This window comes from Phascolarctos cinereus, unplaced genomic scaffold, assembly GCF_003287225.1.
Source record: "Phascolarctos cinereus isolate Bilbo 61053 unplaced genomic scaffold, phaCin_HiC Scaffold_2;HRSCAF=192, whole genome shotgun sequence".
NCBI lineage: Eukaryota > Metazoa > Chordata > Mammalia > Diprotodontia > Phascolarctidae > Phascolarctos > Phascolarctos cinereus.
Window position 1 is genome coordinate 249,363,807 of NW_027555625.1, and position 22,970 is coordinate 249,386,776.

General features: G+C 36.6%; 2 protein-coding genes across 2 annotated transcripts in view; one reads left to right on the forward strand and one right to left on the reverse strand.

Annotated features, from left to right (window-relative positions):
* Positions 1–1,536, forward strand: part of COL9A3 (collagen type IX alpha 3 chain) — a 53,642-nt gene extending 52,106 nt beyond the window's left edge. The window contains exon 32 of the mRNA XM_020981548.2: positions 535–1,536. Within this exon, the coding sequence (XP_020837207.1) occupies positions 535–725 (191 nt within the window). The 3' untranslated portion in view covers positions 726–1,536. The remainder of the gene's footprint in view (positions 1–534) is intronic.
* TCFL5 (transcription factor like 5) lies at positions 1,537–22,184 on the reverse strand. Its single transcript, XM_020981551.2, is given in 7 exon segments — positions 1,537–2,389; positions 7,780–7,921; positions 15,144–15,283; positions 15,286–15,395; positions 17,405–17,567; positions 18,125–18,311; positions 20,826–22,184. Coding segments are annotated over 7 exon segments (1,647 nt in total). The 5' UTR covers positions 21,608–22,184; the 3' UTR covers positions 1,537–2,266.
* Between the last annotated feature and the right edge of the window lie 786 nt (positions 22,185–22,970).

Consider the following 22,970-nt stretch of genomic DNA (forward strand, 5'->3'; position numbering starts at 1 on the left):
CATTTGTTTGAAATGTAGTTATTTATGAGGAAAATTTTGTCTTTGGCAAAGCATAGGTAGAATTCTTAAAGGCAAAAATAAAATGATTCCTAGATTAAAATCTTAACTCCCTTGACTTTCCTCTTTACCATTTTGAAAAGTTTGATAAAAATAAACAATTATTAGATTTTAATACTATGAAACATTTTTATGAAATACTATGAAAGCATTTTTAACACTATGAAACAATTATCTAACTACATAGGTCCTTACCAAAGAACTTCTTCAAACCTGGGAATCCTTCTACTGACCCTAGAGTCTGAATTGGCATTTAAATTTCAATAAGTAAACATGTCTTTTATCTATGGAGTGGTTGTAGTCAGTTCTGAATAAGATGTGAACAAGGCAAAGGGTAAATAGAAAGGCTCAACAGCAGGAACAAAATAACCACTTACTGAGCTATGTTTAAAAAAAAAGCTAAGTACTTCTTAAATGATAATGCAAGAACTGTATCCAAACTCTACCTAACTTTTTCTCCTTGCAATCTTTCTTAAGGACCTCAAGGCGTTCCCGGAACTAGTAAAGATGGTCGAGATGGTGCCCCTGGTGAACCTGGGTTTCCAGGTGATCCTGGCATTCCTGGTGCAATTGGTGCTCAGGGAACTCCAGGGATTTGTGATACCTCAGCCTGTCAAGGAGCTGTTATAGGAGGAGGAGGGGAAAAATCTGGCCCTAGAAGTGCATAAATGTAATTTAAGGAAATGGACCAGTGACTGAATATTTGAGTAAACATTGAATTATGAAAAGACAAATTGTCCCACAGATAGACAGTACTCCCTTATTAATTTTAATGAGCTCAAAGTTGTACATGATAATTCAGCTCAATGAAGCACTATGACGAAAACATTTTCAATACCTTACATATGCCCTTCTTAAAAAGAAAAAAAAAAGCTTAACCTATTGTCTTCAACACCTTTTAATGGCAACAAAACCCCCCCCTACTTGTAGAAGGGCTCTATTCTTTTTAGTATCTTTTCTCCCTATAATAATAATTGTCTATTTGTGTACAAGAATTAAACTTGATTTCATACCTCAACTTGCCATAAGAAATAAATCTAAAACACTTCTAATGGGGTTTAATGTATGTAAATAAAATTTTCAGGGGAGAATTTTTGTATATTTCCATAAGATGACAAAGGATATTCAGCAACATGTTCATAGCAAACTTCAATTTTTCACAAATACTGTGCACATAGCCAAAGATTATAATGGAAGCCCAGTAAAAAAAGGAAGCTCATTGTATCCAGTAATATTAAGCTGGTGACACAGTATTATTAAAAAATAAAAGGAAATTTAAAAAATTTTTGTGATGTCCTATACACACAAAGTTCTAGCCAGATTTACCTCTCTAATACTTATTTTTGCCTGAAAATAAATTGCTACAAATTTATGAATATCTGTGATTTTACAGTATTTATTTTAGGTCACTTTGTATGTACTTTAAAGCCTGTTGGTGTCATCTGTTGTAATAAATAAAGCCACTCAAATCTGAAAGAATTTTAGTTCAAAACACTGTAGTTTATTATCACATAGAGCAATTACTCTCAATATGAAAATATTCTGTGCATATAAGTAATCCATTGTTTACAGTATATCATTTATGGTCAAAAGCAGCTTTAAAAGAAACTTTTGGAAAGCTTGTGATAAAATAGTTTAAAACAGTACTGTAGTTTGCAAACAATGCAAACAAACAGTACTGTATGACTGAAAATATAATTCCAAGGGGGATAGATAATTGGCAAATTAACTCAAATACAGTATCATTTCCAAACTACTTATAGTCAAGAACAATTTAACTTTGTTCCAATTGCTAAGTGGGCATATTTGAAATATAAATAAAATAAAAGCAATGTACCTTATAATAAGGATGAACACAAATCAAATAGATTGTTCAGATATTTTTATAACATATCATGTTAGAAAAACATGATGGATTTCATTGATAATTGAAGAATTACTTACTAATTATTGTCAAGATGCTTTCTTGTTGCTGCTGGTCCCCCAAAGATCTAAGAGGACACTGATGAACAAATATTTCATGTTCTAGGTATGTATTTTTACAAAATGTATTTTGCCAGTAAGTCACACTACTACTGGAATCCCATTAACAAATGTTGTCAATATAAAATTAGACCATCAGAGTAGAATTCCAGAATTGTAGAAAACAGATATGGATCATCCCTGGATAGCCATATATTTAGTAAAAATACTAAGTATTCAGTTCAAACTACTTGATCTCCATGGCGGGGCTATTCTGTAGATTTTCCTGCACTGGACATGTTACTAATGAGTCTGGTCTGGTCAGCTTTAGCCTTCTGCCCGTTTTACCACAAAATACACTTTCAAATTCCTAAAGTCAAGAAATGATAATTAATTTAATATACTGAATTTATGCAAGTAGCATTCACATATAAAACCACTAAGCTTCAAATTAATAATAGTATGAACATTTAGGCTGTTTACAAAATGCCATTTTAATATTAATATAAATTACACATGAAATTCTCTGTTAACAGAGCTTATTAAACAGTTTTTCAAATAAATGCTCACATAAATGAGAAGTAAATTATAATTCTCAAACTATGATTAGTTTTTAGTTCAAATCTTAGAAAGAATAAAAATTAAAGCCATTTTGTCTATTTAGAAAAAGTAATTTATATTCTTAAAAGTATAGGAGTTTTTCTATTTATTCGTTACTGGTTTTTAGGAAAGGTATCACATTACTACTTCACTATGCAATTACTATAATCACTTAATAACACTGACAGGCAGGATTATAGTAGCACTGTTAAACACTGGTACAAAATTCTTAGTTAATACAATTAACATAGATTATATGTACCACTGTTTCGTATTTCAGAAGGCACTTTTTATTTTTAAAATCCATCTTCTTTCAAAAAACTAGACACCAATTACCTACCCATCCCCAAACATATTTATTACATCTTATACTCCAAGTATGAACTCTTTTTACATTTTTCTCTTGATGTAAAGTGCTTCAGAAGCTTGCTGAAATTGAAGATAAGGCATATTATTTCACACTTTATCTTCTAAGACAAGATACTAGAATTATTCCTTCATGTAAAATGATATATGTTAGAAAGTTGAAATGGCAGCTAATGAACAAAACTGAACACTGCTGGGGAAAGTGTGGGAGAATTTGCAAGGAGATATTATGAAAGAATCCTGGACTGAGATTCAAAAGACCTGGGTTCAAGTCTCTACTCTATCATTAAGTCATTTGGCCCTTGGATAAGTCCTTAGTTTGGATGAGTCTTAATTTACCCATCTGTGAAATATGAAGGTTGGACTAGACAGATGGTATCCCAAACATTTTGTCTTAGTATTAAAATTCTAAAATGGTAAGGGGCTTTTACCTTATTTGAACTGCTTGACAAGTACTTAAAAACAAACAAACAAACAAACAAATAAAAAACAGGAGACCAAAACACATAAATGGACCACTAAATCTGGTCTATAGATGTATATTCTGCAAAGACAGTACAGTGCTTAGTATTAAATGAAAATATCAGATAAAGTGAAATGGTAATTTCTTCTAAATATGACAAACTACTACAAAATAAAATGAAAAATGAAACTTGGATGAAATGAATGAAATCCATGAAAAGGCTGTTGTTGATCTACTCTCAAAAAAGCATGCATCCTAAATGTTTTTTCAGTGGTGATGATGAGCAGCAATCTACGCATACTTGTACTGCACTCTACCCAACCCCAACCTACCATGATGGAAAAAGTCATGCATTTTTACAATACAGGTTAGGGCATGTAGGCCAGAGCAAAGCTAAAAGATCTCATAAACCCTAACCAACAGTATGAACCAAGCATATGACTATGGATGTTTACTAATGTTTTCCCCATTTAATTTCCCTCTTTCTCTTTCTCTAATAATTGTAACCTTATACGCAGAAAAAATACAATTAATGGAAGGGTTTTTAATAACTTATTTTAATTCTTTAAGAAAGATGCCATGTGACTAAAGCTGATATTCACATTTTGTAATTATGAGACTCATTCCCACAACTAAAGCTGAATTCCAAGTAAGCAAATATTATTACCTTATATTATCAATACAAAAAACTAGCAAACAGATTAGCTATGGCTTATGTACAATCCCATGTTAACAAAGTATATTTGCCCTAATGTACTAATGTTCACTGTAAACCAAAATGCCATAAATCAATCACTTGAAGTACAAACATGCCTTAATTTTTATAATTATGCTTTTATTCTGTCAATTAAATGGCCCACATATTAGATGGGATTTCTTATTTAGACTGAACCTGATATGACATTAATGCAGTGTTCTTCATACATGTAAACAGGAATAATACATATCTACGACTTAGTAGTATAAATGGCATGTTATTTCATCAATGTAGTAAGTACTCTTTTCATTGATAACAAACTGAAACCTCTCCATGCTTTAGGAGAGAATTTCATGTGTGGTCAAAAAAAATCATCACCTGGTTGTCCACCTTCTGGTGATGAACCTCTACAAATTTAGCTGGTATGGTCCTCAGACAACACATACAAAGTCTGTCACCATGCCCATACATCTCTATATAGTAGAAAATGTAAATGTAGAATATTTATCCCTACTTTGACAATACCTTGCTTCATATGTAGGAGACAAATAAACTAAGCCATCTTTATTTTATTAAAGAAACTAAACTACAGAATTAAGTGTTCTTTCCAGAATTATACAGTTAGGCTGAAGTATTATAAGAATCCCATTATTATTCTTAGTTTCTAGCTTCTGAGTCTATTTAGAAGTTTAACCTCAATTGTTGGTAATACTTTGAATAATTATGAGAATTGGGTCAAATATGATCTTTGGCCATGTGACATTTCCTAGTCTTAATTCATGCAAATCCCTTTGAATTCCATGGAAGAGTAGTGAGATGGAATGGTCATTAAGATTGTGACCAAAGACACATGTATTTTTATTTGTGTTTTAATTCCTAAAGAACCATCACTAAATGGCTAATCATTTTTGCTGGTCAAATTTAGAGATAATTTTACCTAGAAGCCCCAATATGAGGATTCCAATAGAAAGGTAGACAAAAGATGTGAACAGTGTTCAGAAGAAATGCAAATGGCAAAAACCATATGAAAGACTGTTTCATATCACTAATTGAAAGGGGGGGAAATGTAAGCTTAAAGTTTATATCTACCAAATTAGCAAAAATGATAAAAAAAAAAACAGAAATAGTCAATGTTGAAGAGGTTTACTAATATATTATTGGTAGAGCTAAGAATTTGTCAAAATTTTTCTGCAGGGGTAGCTAGGTGGTGCAGCGGATAGAGCGCCAGCACTGGAGTCAGGACTTGAGTTCAAATCTGGGATCACACACATAACACTTACTAGCTGTGTGACTCTGTGAAAGTCACTTAACCCCAACTGCCTCACCAAAAAAAAAAATCTTTCTGCAAATTAATTTAGAATTTATGAAAGTATAGTCACTAAACTGTTTAAACCTTTGACCAAGTGATCCCCCTACTGAACACTCTCTAAGGAAACTGTTTAAACCTTTGACCAAGTGATCACCCTACTGAGTATACTCTAAGGAAGTTGATGACAGAAAAAAGGTCCTACAATATAAAACAAAATATTCCTAACAGCACAATTTAGTAGCAAAAAACTGAAAGAAAAATGGTTGCCCGTTAATTGGGAACAGATGCCTACACTGTAGTATACGAATGTATCGGAATAAGAGTAACAAACAAGTATGAGAAACTTAAGTATGAAAAATATGGTAGGCATTATATAAAGTGATACAGTGAAAAACCAAGAGAATAATACATACAATGACTACAACAATGTAAATAGCACTAAAAAGTACTTAATCTATGATGAACTATAATGAATAATCTGGGACAAAGAAAATTGATAAGGAAATTCGACTTCCTCTTCAGTGGAGAGGTAGGGACTACAGATAAATAATGTGGTATATGTTGTGAAATGCTATTGCGGTGTCAGTTGATTTTGTTTAACTGTTTTCTTTTAAAAAGGAAAGGTTCAGTGGAAGGAGAATAAAGAAACAACTGTTTAAAAAAAAGAGGCAAAAATAAAACTTTTCTTAAACAAGCTATGAAGAGGTGGATATATGTGTCCAATTTCAGATGTTTGGCAAGCATTATACATATTACCAAATTATAATGCTAGTAATGACCTAGTTCCCATTTTTATTAAAAGTAGGCAAGAATCCCATATCCCTTATATAGGTATTAAGGACATCTGGTAGATTTGTAAAACTGACCACCAAAATGTTTATTAAACCAATGAAAGATAAGTTTCAAAAGGATTAAAAACTTCACTTAATCAAAAATAAACATGAATCAATATGCTACAGCATAAGACAAGACACATTATAAATTATAAGTTATAAGTATAACACTTTATATAGACATAAATCCGACACAACTAACATACAATATGGTTAAGTGTGCCAACTATAAAGATGAAAACCAGGAAATGGATGAAATGGTGTGATTCATGAGATTTGTACAGTAATATGGACAACATAAAAAGGAAGATGAAGAAGAAACAAACTGTTGGTATCACCCCAAGCAAGCACTGTCCAAGAGAGGATGCCCTATCTGTTGGTGGTTTCTCTGTAGCCTGTATAGACCCTGTAGTGGAAGAGGGGGATCTATCAGGCTTTACCATGATCTAGTCAGATGTATCTCTAATACTTTCAATTTCATATTTGCTAAATAAATGTCTAATTTTAGTTACCAAATCAAATTCCTATGCAAAAGTGGGGTGCATTGTCCAGTAGTAATTAAACTAGTATTTCCTTCAATGTAAAGTAATAAGTTTATATTCTATTTTACAAATCACTGTCCCATAGGTGTGGTCTGCCAGGGCTCATCATTCTTAGCATGAGTGACAACCATATTCTCAGAGTAGCAGAAGCAAAGAATCAAAATCTCCAGCAAACATAACCATCACAAAACATGGCACAGTTGAAATAAAACCACTTCAGCAAAAATAATTTCAGTATAAAATACAAAGGAGTTGACAAAACTGCCAAATACAAACTTTAGCATTCAAACACTGTTTTTTAGTATCTAAATTCAGTAGTAAGTGAAAATACCATCTACATGATAAATGCTACAACTCAAGCACATTTAATATGTACATTTGTGACTCATACTTCATTGAAGCCTTTCCAGATTACTCTTAAAAGAGATCCCCTGGGGAAAATTTACTGTCTGTACTATTTTGATATTTAACAATCGTTTGATACTTAACAATTACCACCTTCTTTTGTTAATTTTTTCTATGTATTTATGTCTCACATCCATTTAGGTTTCAAACTCTCTTAGGGCAATGCCCTGACTTATTTTTCTGTATCATCCCCTGAGTACCTAACAGTAGCTTACACATAGTAGGCATTCAAAAATTTGTAGTTTTTAATAACCAATTAACTCTGATAACATACTCTAAATTTGTTTTTATTTGTAAATTTGATGTATTGTTAGCTACATATTGTTAGCTAGCTACAGTTCTCATTTCACTTTTAACAAATGTTAAGTAACAATGTGTATTTATTCCCTGATATTATAGCTAATATCCTGATGGCAATATTTCAGAAAATAATAAAGGACCCCAATTTGAAAATAATTGGTAAAATAAAGAAGGCCAAGTACTTTTAATTATTTGTGGGCTTTCAGAGTGAAATTCTGAAAATTTACTTCGGCCTAATTACTAACCTTCTTCAGAGAATCTCCATGTCTTTCCTGAATATATTTCAGGAATGCTGTTGTCCACTGTAAAGTTGTTGCCTTATCAGTCTCAGCATTGCAGAATGGAACTAGAAGATTCAATTCATCACAACAAATCCGAATTCTGCGCCTGCATTCAAAACCCAAAGTAGTCATGAAAGAAACTAAATAAAACTAGCCATCTAAAATGATGTTTCTTTTTAAAAAACTTTATTATAAACTTAACACTCTCAACAAATACAAACAAATCATTTGAAGCCTTAAAGTCAAAACTATATACATTTTTCACTGAAAAAACATAATTTAAAAAAAACCAATAATGTATTCTATAGCCCCTTCTCAATCTATTTGTATACTTAAGTTGTTGTCTTTATTGTTTTTAGATGAGATCAATGTGTATGTTGTTGTTCTTATTGTGTTGACCTTGCTTTGCATCACTTTATATAAATATTTCCATTTCTTTTTATTCTTCAAACTTATTTTTATAGCACAATAATGCTCAGCTGCATTAACATTGCATGATTTAGTTAGACATTCTCCATTTGTTGCATATATATGATTACAAATAAACCATCTACAAATATATTTTTTGTACAGACAGATTATTTTTTCTTTTAATGGCATCTTTAGGATATGTCTCAGGAATGGAAATGCTGAGGACCAGTTGTCTCAAAGATTACTTTTGCGACTCTATATTTTGCCAAATTGCTCCTTCCAAAAAACTATACCAATCTACAGTCCCACCAACAATGCAGCAGAGTGCCTGTCTCCCTAAAACCCACCAACATTGCATTTTCAATTATTTTTGACATAGTGCTAGTTGTAAGTTAGTATTTTAAAGCTGCATTAATTTGTATTTCTCTGATATTACAGAAGTTGATTCTTCTAACATTCTAAACTTTTAAACAATTTATAAACTATAGTTTTCAAAGACTGATATTTAAATAATGGATTACTTCATCCGAACTCAGCAAAGAAGAGGCACTTAATAAATGTTTGTTGGATAGGGTTAGATTAATCCATATAAAATTTGAAGAAAGTAGAATTTGTGGATTAATAAAGTACTTCCAAAATCGTCCACTTTTTAGAGGTTAATTAATGCTTTTCAGGTGGATGGAATATATAATGGTACTAAGGTACTACACAGCAACCCAACTATGCTAAATGCAGACCTGAAGTATTAGTTTCTCTCTAAAGATTATTCCACATTACAAAACTATGAGGAATGTAGGATATCCACAGTCTACAGAAATATATTTATTTATAGTATCACTTAGTAAAAGCAAAGTTTAATTAACTTGCACTGTATCTCTAGACTACAATGTAACTTCCAAATTTTTGGTTCATCAGTATCCAGAGTCTTAAGGATGCTGGCACTGTGAAAATGGATACAACATGGCCCCATTTGCAAATCTGCATATTCCTAAACACATCCATAAAGCAAGTGAGCAATTCACTAGGTCTAGAGGCACAACTATATAACTGAGGTTCAATTGGATACCCAGGTAGGAAAAGGGTTTTGTTTTTGTTTTTTCAAGTCTGGACCTGTGATTTCATTAGTGCATAGCACTCCCAGTGTGAAAATTCCTTCCACTGATATAGGTCAACAACTTTTTTGCAACTTACTGTATAATAAAATTGTCTGGGGCACTGAGAGGTTAAATGACTTGCCCACTAGTGACACCAGCTGTGAAGGCCAAAGAGAAGACTTGAACCCAGGTCTTCCTGAGTCCAAGGCCAGCCCTCTATCCACTATGACACATTGCCTCTCAAAGGATACATTTGTAATTACTTATACACAACTGAAGTGATTAATATATGCTTGTGCCCTTTATGTCTTCATGATGTCATCAACGTGGGTACTCCTTCCACCAGTGGCATATTGAAATGTCTCATGTTTGGGTGATTCTTGTTCATATATCCTTCTGTAAATCCACCATGAAAGATTTGCACAAAACAAAAAGAGGTCTTCTAGGTCTTAACTTCTTTTTTTATTTTTGCTAGGCCATGGAGTTAAGTGATTTGCCCAGGGTCACAAAGCTAGTAAATGTCAAGTGTCTGAGGCCAGATTTGAGCTCAGGTCCTCCTGACTCTGGGGCCTATTCACTGTGCCACTTAGCTGACCCTAGGCCTTAACTTCTTATGGGTACCAGTGTTGTACATGAACCAACCAACTGGATAACTCACTTTTGCTATATGACAATCCTATCTCCTTTTCCAAGCATACATTTTCTAGATGATATTTTATTGTACTTCTCGCAGGCAAGTCATCATTGGTAATATGCACAGCCTACTTACAACACGCCCACTATGAATCTCTCCAATGCTCTCTGGATCACCCACAAGTACTATTCTTCAGACATTGAGGTATGCCATCATTCACAGTCACACAGCATCACCTGGAGAATATTGGTATTAAAAGTGGGTTTGTGTGTCAGGGAACAGCTTGGGATCATGGAAGACAGTGTATAATTTCCCAAATGCAGTAAAGCACATGCTCTTCCTTCTATTCAGTTCTGGACCCAAAAAATTGTCCATGTAGTGCCTTATCCAGGATATAAGTAGTGACTAACTTAACAGGCTGACCATCCACCTATACGTCATAACCTGGGCAATATGTATTCTTTATCCACTTGGCTTATCCTAGGGAGATTTCTTTGCCAATCTCCTTTGTAGCTATGAATCTCATTATGGAAAGCCTATAATATTCTGGAGCTTGGTGCAATCAGTTTAATATCCACAGGGATTCAATTTTCCTTTTGGAGTTTGTTCAGGACATCCTCAATGATGGTAGTAAGAAATCTTTGGCAAGGGCATTTCCCTTGTTTTATACTGCACTTGATAATCATTATTTCACTGAACAAAATTACCTCAGTGGTTACATCTATAAAGGAATTGCAAATGATCTTAATACATGCATTGTTCACATGGAATTTTAAAATCTGTGTTTTGCTCTACCAAGTCAAATTATTTTTGTAATAAGATACAGTTGGACCTCGTATTCTCTACACTGTTCGGTCAGTTGTGTGAATGAAGAAGCAATATCCTAGAAAATGGTCTGTGAGTCTTCCTGTCCCTTTTCAAACTTGATTTATCAAGGATACCCTTAATAGGTTTCATTCTCATTAAAGTTTCATCAGAATAATAAAGTAGGGAAATGGGTCAGTCAGTAACTGTTGATACTATTGTCTTTTCTTGGTAATAGTACCATAAATGATTTTTCCCCACTCTTCTGTTATTTTTCCCATTTTATGAATCTTGAAAATTCTTCAGTTGCCTCCAAAATTGTGTTGCCTCAAGAAGAGTTCTTCTGTGTATGCTTCAGCAGACCCAGCCACTCTTCTCAATGTCAGTTTCTCAAGTGCCAATTCTCCATCTTCATCAGGTACTGAGATGAAACAAGTCCAAATGTACTGGGTTCTACTGCAATCAATGAAAATCCTAGATCACAATAAAATGGCTGGCAAATCTGTTGCTTTTTAAAATTTTATTTATCTTCCTTCTAGTTTCATCTATAAATGCTTTTGGGATGAACTGGTGCAACTGGATCTCATGCACAGCTTTCTGAAGACTAATTTTCCCTTTTGCTACATTTAACAGTTTTGTGAGGCAATATTATAGGTAACTTCCCCTTTGCTTTGTATATAATGTTTTGTAGGTGAGCTTGTACTGAAAATTCATGTTGAAGGTGGCTGTTTTCATTCTGCTTCACTAGGTCATTAAACATGTTCACTAGATGAGGCAATTTTAGGACTTAAAAAAAAATCCAAACTTCTTAATATATTTATAGCGTTTGGTCTTTCTCTAAGAAATGATGATAATCAGAGTCAATATCTTTATCTTTAGTCATTTCCCATTTTTAAGAGTCAAAAGCTTGTTTAAATAGGTTGGGTTTCAGTTGCTGTAACTGCATGTGGTGCTGTCTTAGCTTTATCCTTTTTTTCAATTTGATGTTGATTTTGATCTTTGTGGTAATTGATGGTTCAACTCTACAAAGAATGCAAATTCAGAAACGACTCAGTCACTGCTATAAGATATTGGTCAATTTCATTTTCTGTGAAGTTCTTTGGTGTACTGCACCTCTCAAAAATCTTTCCCTATAAGAAAGTATTTGTTGAAATATAGACTTAATGCTTTGGAATTATCTTTGAGACTTCAGACTCTCTTAATTCCAAACGATTTGTTGCAAAACATTTTGCAACCCTTTCCCCATGCCCATCTTCATAACGAAGTCACTGAGCATCATGACATACATATTTATCCACATACATCTGAACATATGTGTATATTTATATCTTTGTATACACATACATATATTGACTTGGTTTAGAAGTCTCTTGTTATGTTCTTCTTCATCCTCTGGAAAACTCTTTATCCAATGCCTTATCAAGATTCAAGGACATTCTGAGTTCTTAAAGAGTATATCAGTGAAGTACAAACTCTGGCAGATTCTACCAGGCTGGAAAGGTTTCAAATACGATCCTATGACAGATCACTCCTACTGTCAAAGGACCAGTTTAGCTAAGGACACAAAAGGCTCACCACCAGCTGACTGACCATTAGTTCATTAATTCTTCAGCCATGACAAGCCATGAAACAAAGAAAAAGCAAAATAGTCCTCAGTCCTAGGCAGCCTCCTCCCAATTCCACAGTGTAAGGGTAGCCAAATGACAGAAAAGGGACTACAGGGTACTAAGAATCACACGATTTTCATGCCATCTACAAACATCAACTTAACTACTGGTATCATAAGTACAAGATCTTTGTTAATCAACTGAATTGATATAAGACTGCAGGAAGGAAACACATCCACACTGCCATTAAAACTGTAATAAAACCAGAAGATATAAGAAGTTGAAGCTAAATGAAATTATGGTTCACAGCTCTCCATACAGAGGAATTGGAGACAGCTTCACTGCATACTCATAGGCAAGAAGAAACATGTCACGAGACACTTGGTGTCCTTGTGAAAGCAAAAGTACAATGACTACCATGAAAATAATTATAGCTTATATGAACCTGATATAGCTCCCTTTATAATGTAACTTACTTCAATTAAGCATTAGAACAAGAAGATTCAGCTTTGAATTTGTGACAATTTTTATACATCTATATCTTTATATAGAGATGGCAATGTGATGGAGGGGAGAGTAGACCCAGAGATGGCAATGTGATGGAGGGGAGAGTAGACCCAGAGATGGCAATGTGATGGAGGGGAGAGTAGACTTGACACCAGGAATAAACTAGGTTCAAATCCCACCTCCAACACTTACTGGCTGTGTAAACCTAAGTAAGACACAATCTTTTTGAATATCAGTTTCCTCATCAGTAAAACAATGATGATAATAATTGTAGTACCAACTCACAGGATTGTTGTGAGAATCAAATGAGATAATATATGTCCTCTGTAAACCTTTAAGTGCCATCAGCAGGCAACTATTATCATATGTTCAAATATTAAACAAGACAGTACTTGAAGGATCTGTGATTTCATCAATGTGGCTACTGCCTCCACCAACGCAGACTGCAATCTCTCTACCAATCAATCAGTCAACAAACATTTATTAAGCCCCTTCTATATGACTGGGGATACAAAGACAAAAGTGAAACAGTATCTGCCCATAAGGAGCTTACATTCTACCAAGGGACACAATATGTATACATATAAGTACATACAAGATAAATACAAGATTTGAAAGAAGTCAGCACTAGCAATTGGACAGATTAGGATAGTTTCATATAGAAGGTAGTGTTTGAGTTGACCTTTGAAGGAATCAAGTGATTTTAAGAAGAAAAGAAGGAAATGCATTCCAGGCATGGGGACAGTACAAACACACTGAAGATTTAATATCATATGTGAAGAACTGTAAAAGAACTATTAGCTGGACTATTTGGGGAGAGGGATTAATGTATATTAAGACTGGAAAAGTAAGTTGAGGCAAAGCCATGAAGGGTTTTAAAACTGGAGCAGTTCACATGTTACCTTAAAGGCAACAGGGAGCTAATGAAATTTATTCCATATGTAGATAAGATCTATACTTTGGCATCTCTGTGGCCAACGGATGAAAGATTTGAGGGAGGGACCAATTAAGAAGATTATTGCAAGAGTACAGGCAAGAGGTATGAATCAGAATGGCAGCTATGTGAATGATGGGATGGATGTAAGAGATGTTGTGAAAACAAAAGCGACAATTTAATGGATATGTGGGATGAGAGAGTAAGAAGTCTAGAAAGTATAATTCCAGTGTTTTGAACTTGGATGACTGAAAAGATGGTGGCACTTTTGACATAAACAAGGAGTTTCAGAAGATAGGTAGGTTTTGGGACAGGTTGAGTTTGAGGCAGTTGGAGATGTGGGACTAGAACTCAAGAGAGAGTGGGAGTGGATTTACAATTCTGAGGGACAGCTGCATAAAAAGGATATTTAAACCCAGGGCTGCTAATATGGTCACCAAGTGAGAGTCCAGGACAAATAGTTGAGGTATACCCACCAGTAAGGAGGCATGATATGGATACTGAACCAGCAAAGGAGACTGAGAAGATGAGATTAAGACAAGTAGGAGGAGAACCAAGAGAGCAATATCATGGGAAGTCTATGAGTTGCTATAAATCAAAAAGCACTTAATAAGCTCTTATTATGTAGCAAGCATTAAATAGTCCTTGCCCTCAAGGAACTTATATTCTACAGAGGAAGACAGCATGTATATATATAAGTATATACAAAAAATACACACAATAAGTACAAAGTTAAGTTGGGAGTTAGAGAGGGCACTAGCAGTTGGAGGCAGAGTGGGAGTAGATCATAATGAAGAATGTGGCATATGAAGTGAACTATGGTGATGAATTCTCCAGACTTAGCTTGGCTTGTCCTCAGACAAGAAATGGTCATCAGAACCAGACCCAAAGTCTTTCAGGTTTTGAAGAATTTGCCAGAGCTGTGTGAAGGACTTGCATAGCCTTTGAGAACTCAGAGCCACTGCCATTTTAGAATGATGCACTGAAATCAAACTTCAGTGAAGAATATAAGTACAATTTTAAAAATTAATTAAAATGGCCAACTCTTGATTATGGGAGGAAGAGGGTCATAAGGAAGATGAAAGAGATTAGGAATATGAATAATACAGACGGGTTTATTTAATCTATGAATTTACTTTACTAATATTCTAGCCATTACTTTCAACCTTATCTCTTACCATTTTACCAAAACTACTATTAAATAAAAAAATATATTATTGCCTACCCTTTAGGTAAGGTCCTAATAAACAGAAAATGATTCAAAAGCTCTTTAATTATGAGAACCAATGCTTTTAAAATAATTTTGTGAACAAAATCTACTAAATCATATTACTCACCTTCTATCTCTTTCCATTCGATTGTGCCTCTCCCTGCGTTGAGAGCGTCCACCTTGCTGCCCACTTTGTGTCTGGTCGCCTAGGCTTGATTGTGCAGATTCTGTAGACTGCCAAGCACCCTGTGAAGTTGTGGTGCTCTGGCTTTCCCTACATTTTGAATTTCACCAAGAGTTCTTCTTTCTACATTTGTGTCCAACTGACGCATTCGACTGCGATTTCTTTTATTTATTGCTTGTTTACATAACGCTTCTTCTTTGCAAAACAAGAAAAAAGTAGTACTTTAATTTTTTATTCTCTTTTAAAATGAATCCCTAACACATTAATCCTTGATTTTTCTGCATTATTAGATTCTGTATTAAGTACAAAATAGAAAAAATTTACATTTTGTAGCTTGAATATAACTCAATGCAAAACTAATAAATTAACTTAAAAGTTAACTACTGTACTTCTGTAGTAAAAACTCCCTTTTAGCAATGAAATTAGTTGGCTGCCTAGCATAAATCTGAAGTCTATTTTATAATACTATATTTGAAATGTCTCTACTAATAATGAAATACCTTTGTATCCCAGTTTCTATTTTTAAAAGAATCTTTAGGTATTTATTGTACATAAGTTGGAACTGTTCACATTTGCTAGTATTCAGAGTAAATAAAAACTGAAGAACTAATACACAGAATTGCTTTCTCCAAACAAGAAAAACACCTTCTCTCCCCTTTATTAAGGCACAATATAATATTACTACAATTGTTATTCTTCCTGCAATTTTTAGAAAAGAGAACAAAAACCTAAAGGGCATGAGACATAATACCTTCTTACCCTAAAGAAAATCTTACTACAAACTAATTAGAAACACTAACATTGAATCTGCACTTATTCTTTAGAAACCAGAAAAGTCTCATATAATGAATTCCATAGGATTATTTCCCTCCCACTATAACAAACTCAGTCTTTCCCTGGTTCTTATTTGATATAGTAAGAGCAAGAGGTGGTATGGCAAACACCTATATCATATCCCTTTTCTTTAAAGCTCTAGAAACTTTGTTTTATTAGATGGTTTTTAAAGTTTAAGCTCCGCCTCTCCCTCCTCCACCCCGACTTGATGAAAAATGTTTGAAGCATCAAGGGTTGAAAAATAAGACTGACTTTGGACAAAACTTTAAATAGGCCAAATTTGTGTTGGCATCATCTTATGTCCCTTTCTGAGCTTTTTCCCACCATGGCTCTTAAGTGTTCCATGTCTGCATATCCAAACTCTGGCATTAGGTTTATACCTATATCAAGCTATAAAATTTCTTTAACTTATCCCCAATAACAATTCCCTTTCTCTTAGTATGAATCTCAATTTCTTATTAGGAAGAAAGCAATCTGATCAACCTCATTCACACTAAGATTTGAAAGACTGATAACCACTTAAGCATCTCATAGGGATTTATATTTCATAAGTCAAAGCACAAATGAATCTCTAAGTGGTAGACTTTCATGCCATGTGGCAAAATGAAGTAAAAAATCTCAGGGTCATAATTTTAGAAGACAGGTCCCCATCAAAAGGGCTTCTTTACTAGTACAAATGCTGCAAAGTGGCAAAAGAAGAGCTGCAAAGAATTCAGCTATAACTCAGTAGCTCTTAACTATAATTCAAAGAACATTCACTCATACTTTCATTGTATGGAGCCCAATTACTCTACGAGAGAAGAAAGTACTTCTACTGAATTAGTTGTCATAGAAAACTTGTTGGAAATAGAGCCCCAAACTATTATTAAAGGTCTATCACTTATGATTTGGAAAAAAGCTTTTTTTTATACTAAGTACCTCATTGCAATATCTGCTATAATGACAATTTACCTGTAGAGGATTTCAGACTCCTCAATTAGAGATGGAGAGAAAACTAAAAAGAAAGAGCTATGATGTGCTTTAAGCAACTTGAAGATAAAAATTATTATTACAAAAAATCATTAGCTGTTTACTAAATTCACTATTAAAAAGAAAAAAAGCCCAACAGGTCAATACACTGCTATACTAGGTAAGCACAATTCAAACGTTCAAGCTTGAGAAGGAATGCTCAAAATATGAAAAATGATCGCTTTAGGGACATGGGAAAGGTAGGAAAAAGAGGAATAGGAATCACTGATAAAATTCTAAAAAGGCTTCCCAGTAATGGGAAATCGTTGTGTGACAAAACCAACATCTAATGCAATTTTTACACTGTCTACTGCATAGCCTAGCCAAAGAAAGAGACTGTTATCTTATGTCATATATCTTACCTCCTACTTTAATCCAAACCTGCTCAGGTAAAGGCTTGTTTCTACTGCCTAAAGTCTGTTTAGTAGATTCAATTTCTTGCTGGTAACAGAAAGAAAATGCTCTGGGTAACCCAATATCTTGATGTTTGGCAGCTTCAAGTATAGAACATGAGTTACTAGAACTCTGGAATATAATGAAGGAATAGCAATGTAATTAATTTTATTATCAATATGCATCTTAATCTCCTCTCTGCTGCCACAAGTAAAATGTACTTTAACATGAAGTAAATACTAATAACAACATCTATGGATATACAACTTTGAAACTTTAAATTTGCAAACTAAATATTGTGGAGTCTAAAATATTCCCCAAATACCTTTATTAAAAAGTTACTTATCAGATCCAATGAAAAGAACACAATCCATAAGGCCTAATTAAGGCAATGATTAATAAAATCTATCAAAAGTTCCTTCACAAAAATCCTATTCTAATGCCTTATTCTGGTATAGACATGACTGTGGGTACTTAAAGGAGTACATGAATGGAGCACAAGCTCTGGCAGTTTCTACCAAGCTGGAAAGGCTTGGAACACGATCCTAGCAATAGAGTGTGTCTGCTGTCCAAGGAACAGCCTGGTTAAATATGGAAAGGCTCATCACTAGTAGGTTGGCCACCTTAGGTGAATTCTTTGGCCATGGCAAAACTTAGTACTTCAGTGCTTCACTAATCATTTTCCCTACCTGTGTTTGTGAAAGATTAGAATTCCCAGCAGTAGAACAGGCATTTGCAGTAAATAATGGGTATGTAAATTGCAAAGCAGTAGTAGCAGCAGCAGTTTTATTTTTCACTAATGTGGTACATTTGTTTTGCTGCTGATGAAGAGGAACATTCATTAGTTCAGATGGATGTCGAATAAGGGTTACCAAACTGCCAAAACAAAAAGGACAACCCAGAAAAAACAAATCAAGAATATGCAACTGATACTCTTCCAGACATATTTTAGCCACTGACTGACAGATCACATTTGATTTTCTAATTACAGGTCAGTTAGTGTTACTGACCATAGTTAGCTCAGTGACTGTGCTCTCTCCTTACTCTTCACTAAAAGGGACATGACATTCTAATTCCTTATTTTAAAGGTTTCCATTATTCTTCTCTTCTGAGTCAGTGCAAACAACTCAAGGCATATCTGTTACCTTCATTTGCTCTATATCTTCACTCAAACCACTGAAGAAGGGCTGAAGTGAACAAGGCCAGGCTTAAGTGAAAATGGGCAGTGACAAGGTTAACTGTTTGGAGAACCCCTGCTGATTACAAATCCTACCCCAGCAGGTAGACCAAAGTACTATTAGAAATAGTAACTTACATGTAATAGATACTTAACAAATGTTTAACTGAATTTGTTAAATACAAGAAATAAATTGGACAATTTGAACTTAATAGATTTTGGATTATTTTAATCTGTGATTTCAAAAGTGTGGAAAACACTCTCCACTGATACAAATCAGCAGTTTATAATAGTCTTAGGGTTTTGCCTAAGATAGAGTTCATGTGACTTGCCCATGGTCACCTTGCATGCATTAAGAGGAAGGACTTGAATTAAGTTTTCCTTTTCCAAGGCTTGTTGGTCCTTCATCTACTATATCATCACCTGTTTGAAATACATATACATATACACATGTAATATACACATATGTTATACACACATATGTATATTTATATATGCAATGAGGAATAATTTCATAGTTCATTTACACTTAATTTTATACAGTAAGTTCCTCAATATTGTTTGAATGGGTCTATATGGCTGTTTTTGCCCATGTAAAATGAGTAAGAATTGAGGCAATTATTTGGGTTAAGAGAAAGACTCATCAAAATAGTAACTCTATTGACATATCCAAATATTTTCAGGCAAATAATTTTTTGCCAAGATCACCTAATTACCTCAATCATTTGTTTCCCTTTGTGTATTGCCATAGACTAAAGGTTCAAACTACAAATGATATGATGTTTTATGTAACCTTACAATTTTTTAAAAAGTACTAGAATCTGAATATACAAAACATTTTAACATCACAATAACACAAAACTACCTCTTTTGATTTTATCTTTAACAGAATTATCTGTTAAAACTAAGTAAACTAAGTAAAACATTGCTTTGAAGCTGTTATGACAAATTTTAATTAAGTGTGCCTGTCTAAAAACAAAGTAAACACCTACTGATTAAAGAATGGCTACACACATAATGACATAGGGGCAGCTAGATGGCAGCAGAGGACAAAGCACTGGCCCTATAGTCAGAAAGACCTGAGCTCAAATCCAGCCTCAGACACATGATCCTCACTAGTTGTGTGACCCTGAGCAAGTCACTTAACCCCAATTTCCTTGCCAAAAAAAAAAAAAAAGTTTGTCGATAAATTACGGTATATGAATGTAATGGTCTATTATGAAACTCTAATATTAAATGGTGACTATAAAGAATTCTGAGTAGGGGAACTCAATGAACTAATACAGAGTGAAGTACGCAGAACTAGAAAAAGCAAAACAGTGACACCAATTTAGTGCCGTGTGACTGTAATGACCAACGTCACCCCAACAAGGTTGAAAAAATTAATATTCTTCCTCTCTTTGCAGAGATGAGAGACTATAATTTGCATGTACTGTTGGACATAATTATTGTGTTGACTTTTTAAAACTACTCTTTTTCTCCCTTCTTTTTCAATTTTTTTGTTACAAGGGCTGGCTCCCTGAAGGACAGTATGGAAGGGATGTATTTGGAAATGAAGGTGATGCAAAAACAGATGATATTAACAAAAACAAGATTTTAAAAAATTAAGTGTATACATACTCACACATTTATGTGAGGCTTCAGTGGCGTACCGGAAAGAACATGGGACTAGGAGTGAGAAAGCTTACGTCTAAATGACAACTCTAGCCACTTCCCAGGCCTGTGAACCTAGGTAAATCATCTCAGTTCTTTTTCTTTTTCTTCATCTATAAAATGGGGACAATAATACCTATACTATCCACCTCACAGGACTGTCTGAGGATTGAATAAGAGTAAAGCATTTTGCAAAACTTAAAAATATTATACACCTCTATTATTATCTATTGATGTGAACCTAGGCAAGTCACTTCACCTCTCTTCTCAGTTTCTGCATCATCAATTTTAAATTTTCTTTAAATAAACAGGGAGAATTTCCCATCCCCTACAGGTATGGGGAAGGGAACTTTAAAATGGAGATAATAATACTTGCACTCTCTACCTCACAGAATTCAAGGAAGGCACTCTGTAAACTGTAAAGCACAATGTAAGGATAAGTGATTTTAAAATGTTATGGTATAATTATTGTTCTTGACATTTTTGTACTCAAATTCATGAAAATATATTTTGAAGCAACTTTTAAAAATCTATAAAATAAAAAAAGATCTGAAACACACTTGTTAAGAGTAACTCCAGATTCCTGAGGCTCTTGGCACCTGGGAATTTCTGTCTGGATACTGTTGAATCTGTCTTCCAGCCGAACTCGGACTGCAGATTTAGATCTAGTTTCTGGCAGGGGAGCCAGATTTTCAACAGCTATATTTTCTTTATTTGGTCCACCAACATTTTCTCCATGCTTAACTCTTACCACACTGTGGCCAGTGACCTCTACAGAGCTACTGTTGGGTGTTTTCTCTACCTGGTTGGCAACTGTCACAGGTAAATTGGATTCACTGAGCAGCATCATTCTCAGCTCTTGGAAATCAATGTGTCCCAGACACTGGTTTGAGCCCACAAAGCTGCCATCAGAAGTCAGGCCTGACTGGCAGATGACCGGATACACTGACTGGCTCCCCGTGCTGTTGGAGGAGTAGCTGGGCTGGCTGGTGCTGCTGGAGGATTGGTACTGAGCCTGGCTCGAGGGATTGCTCGCAGAGAAAAAGGCAGAATTTAGCCGGGTTTCCAGTTCCCCTTCGTTGGCCTGGGCCTCCATGTGCGAGTAGAGGATGTGCTGCAGTTGGGTGTACTCGATCTCCGTCATCTCCACCAGGTTGAGGTCTGTGGTGGTGAAACTCAGGCCCTGCTCCCCGAACGAAGTGTCATTGGAAGGGCCCTCGGCCGCGGGGGCGGGGTCGGAAGCAGCAGCGCCGCCGACTGCAGCAGCCCCGGCCGAAGCAGCAGCAGCCGCAGCCGCCTGAGGGGTAGACGTCTGGGGCTCTCGGGGGGCCGGACCCGACATGACTTCCAAACACCGAGCCGACCTGGGGGTTGCGGGGCTTCCACCGGGTCACCTTCAGCAGAGGACAATAGCAAGCCCACCCGGCCTGGGGATGAGATTCACCCCGCGATTGGAGGCGGGGAGAGGGGCGGGGCTCGTCCCAACCCCCCGCCCCCCCAGCCGACAAGGGCGCCCCGCCCCGCCCCTGGTTTGGTCACCTGGACGTCCCCCAACCACAAGGCGTGGCCGCGGCAGAAGCAACAGCGGCGGCGGCTGCAGCAGCAACGGGAGCGAGGGGGTGGGGGAGGAGCCTGCGCGGGGCGGCCCGGGGGGCCCCGTTCCCCGCGTCGGGACTCACTAGGAAGAGGAGGAGGTCAGGGAGGGGGAGGGAAAGTAGAGGGAGGGAGGGAGGAGCGGCGGCTCGCGCCTGGGGGGAGAAAGAAAACGAGGGAGGGAGGGACGGCGCGCACCAGAAACCCCGGGACGGCAGCGGCGGCGAGCCGCGCGCGGGAAGCCCCCTGAGGCGAGCAAAAGCTCCCGTTGGGGGAGGGAAAACCGCTCACCCTTCGCAGAGCTCAGCACGCGTGCGCACGCCATTCTGCCCCGCCCCTCTAACTAACGGTAACCCCTCCCCCTCGACCCTAGCAATGCCTTCCCTCTCACCCGCGTTACCCGCCGCCTGAGTGGCCCGGGGGGGCGGGGCTAACCTAGCTTTTTCCATTTCCCGCCCACCCTGGAGTGATCAACCGCCCGACCCACCAGCCCGCGACCGCCACCGTTTCAGGGGACAGCAAAAGGAAGGGGGAGGGGGACAGGGATTTATGACTAGAGAGACTGGAAGAAGTATTGAAAAGCCGAGGAGGAGACCGGGATAAGGGACTGGGAGGTATAGGGGCGGGGATAAATAGGGCATGGATCGTGCGCGCGCGTCCTCCGCCCCACTACGGATCGGCGCTGTGGGAGCGGGGAGGGAGCGGGGGCGCGCCCGCAGGTCCGGGTTGCTAAGGGAGGCGAGCGCGCGCGCACAGGTCGCCGCTGCTGAGCGTGGGTGCAAACGAGCACTGGATGGGAAAACGCTTCTGCGCGTGGTGCGGGAGGGCCGGAGGCCTGCAAAGCGGATCTGCACGTCACATCACGCTACCCCACGCCACGTGGCTGGACAGCGGAAAGCCTCACGTGCAGTGGCTGCCGGGGACCCTGGTTTCTTTGAGATGAGGGCTATCGTTTTGTTCCAGACACGGGGGAGTGAGGGGGCTGGGGGAGCCAGTGACTGGGGGCGAGGTGGCCTAGGAAGGTCTTCTGGCCTTTGCCAACCGGTGTGGTTTCTGCCCAGTTGGCAGGAAAAAACAGCTACAACAAGAAAACCCAAACCCCAACTTGACAT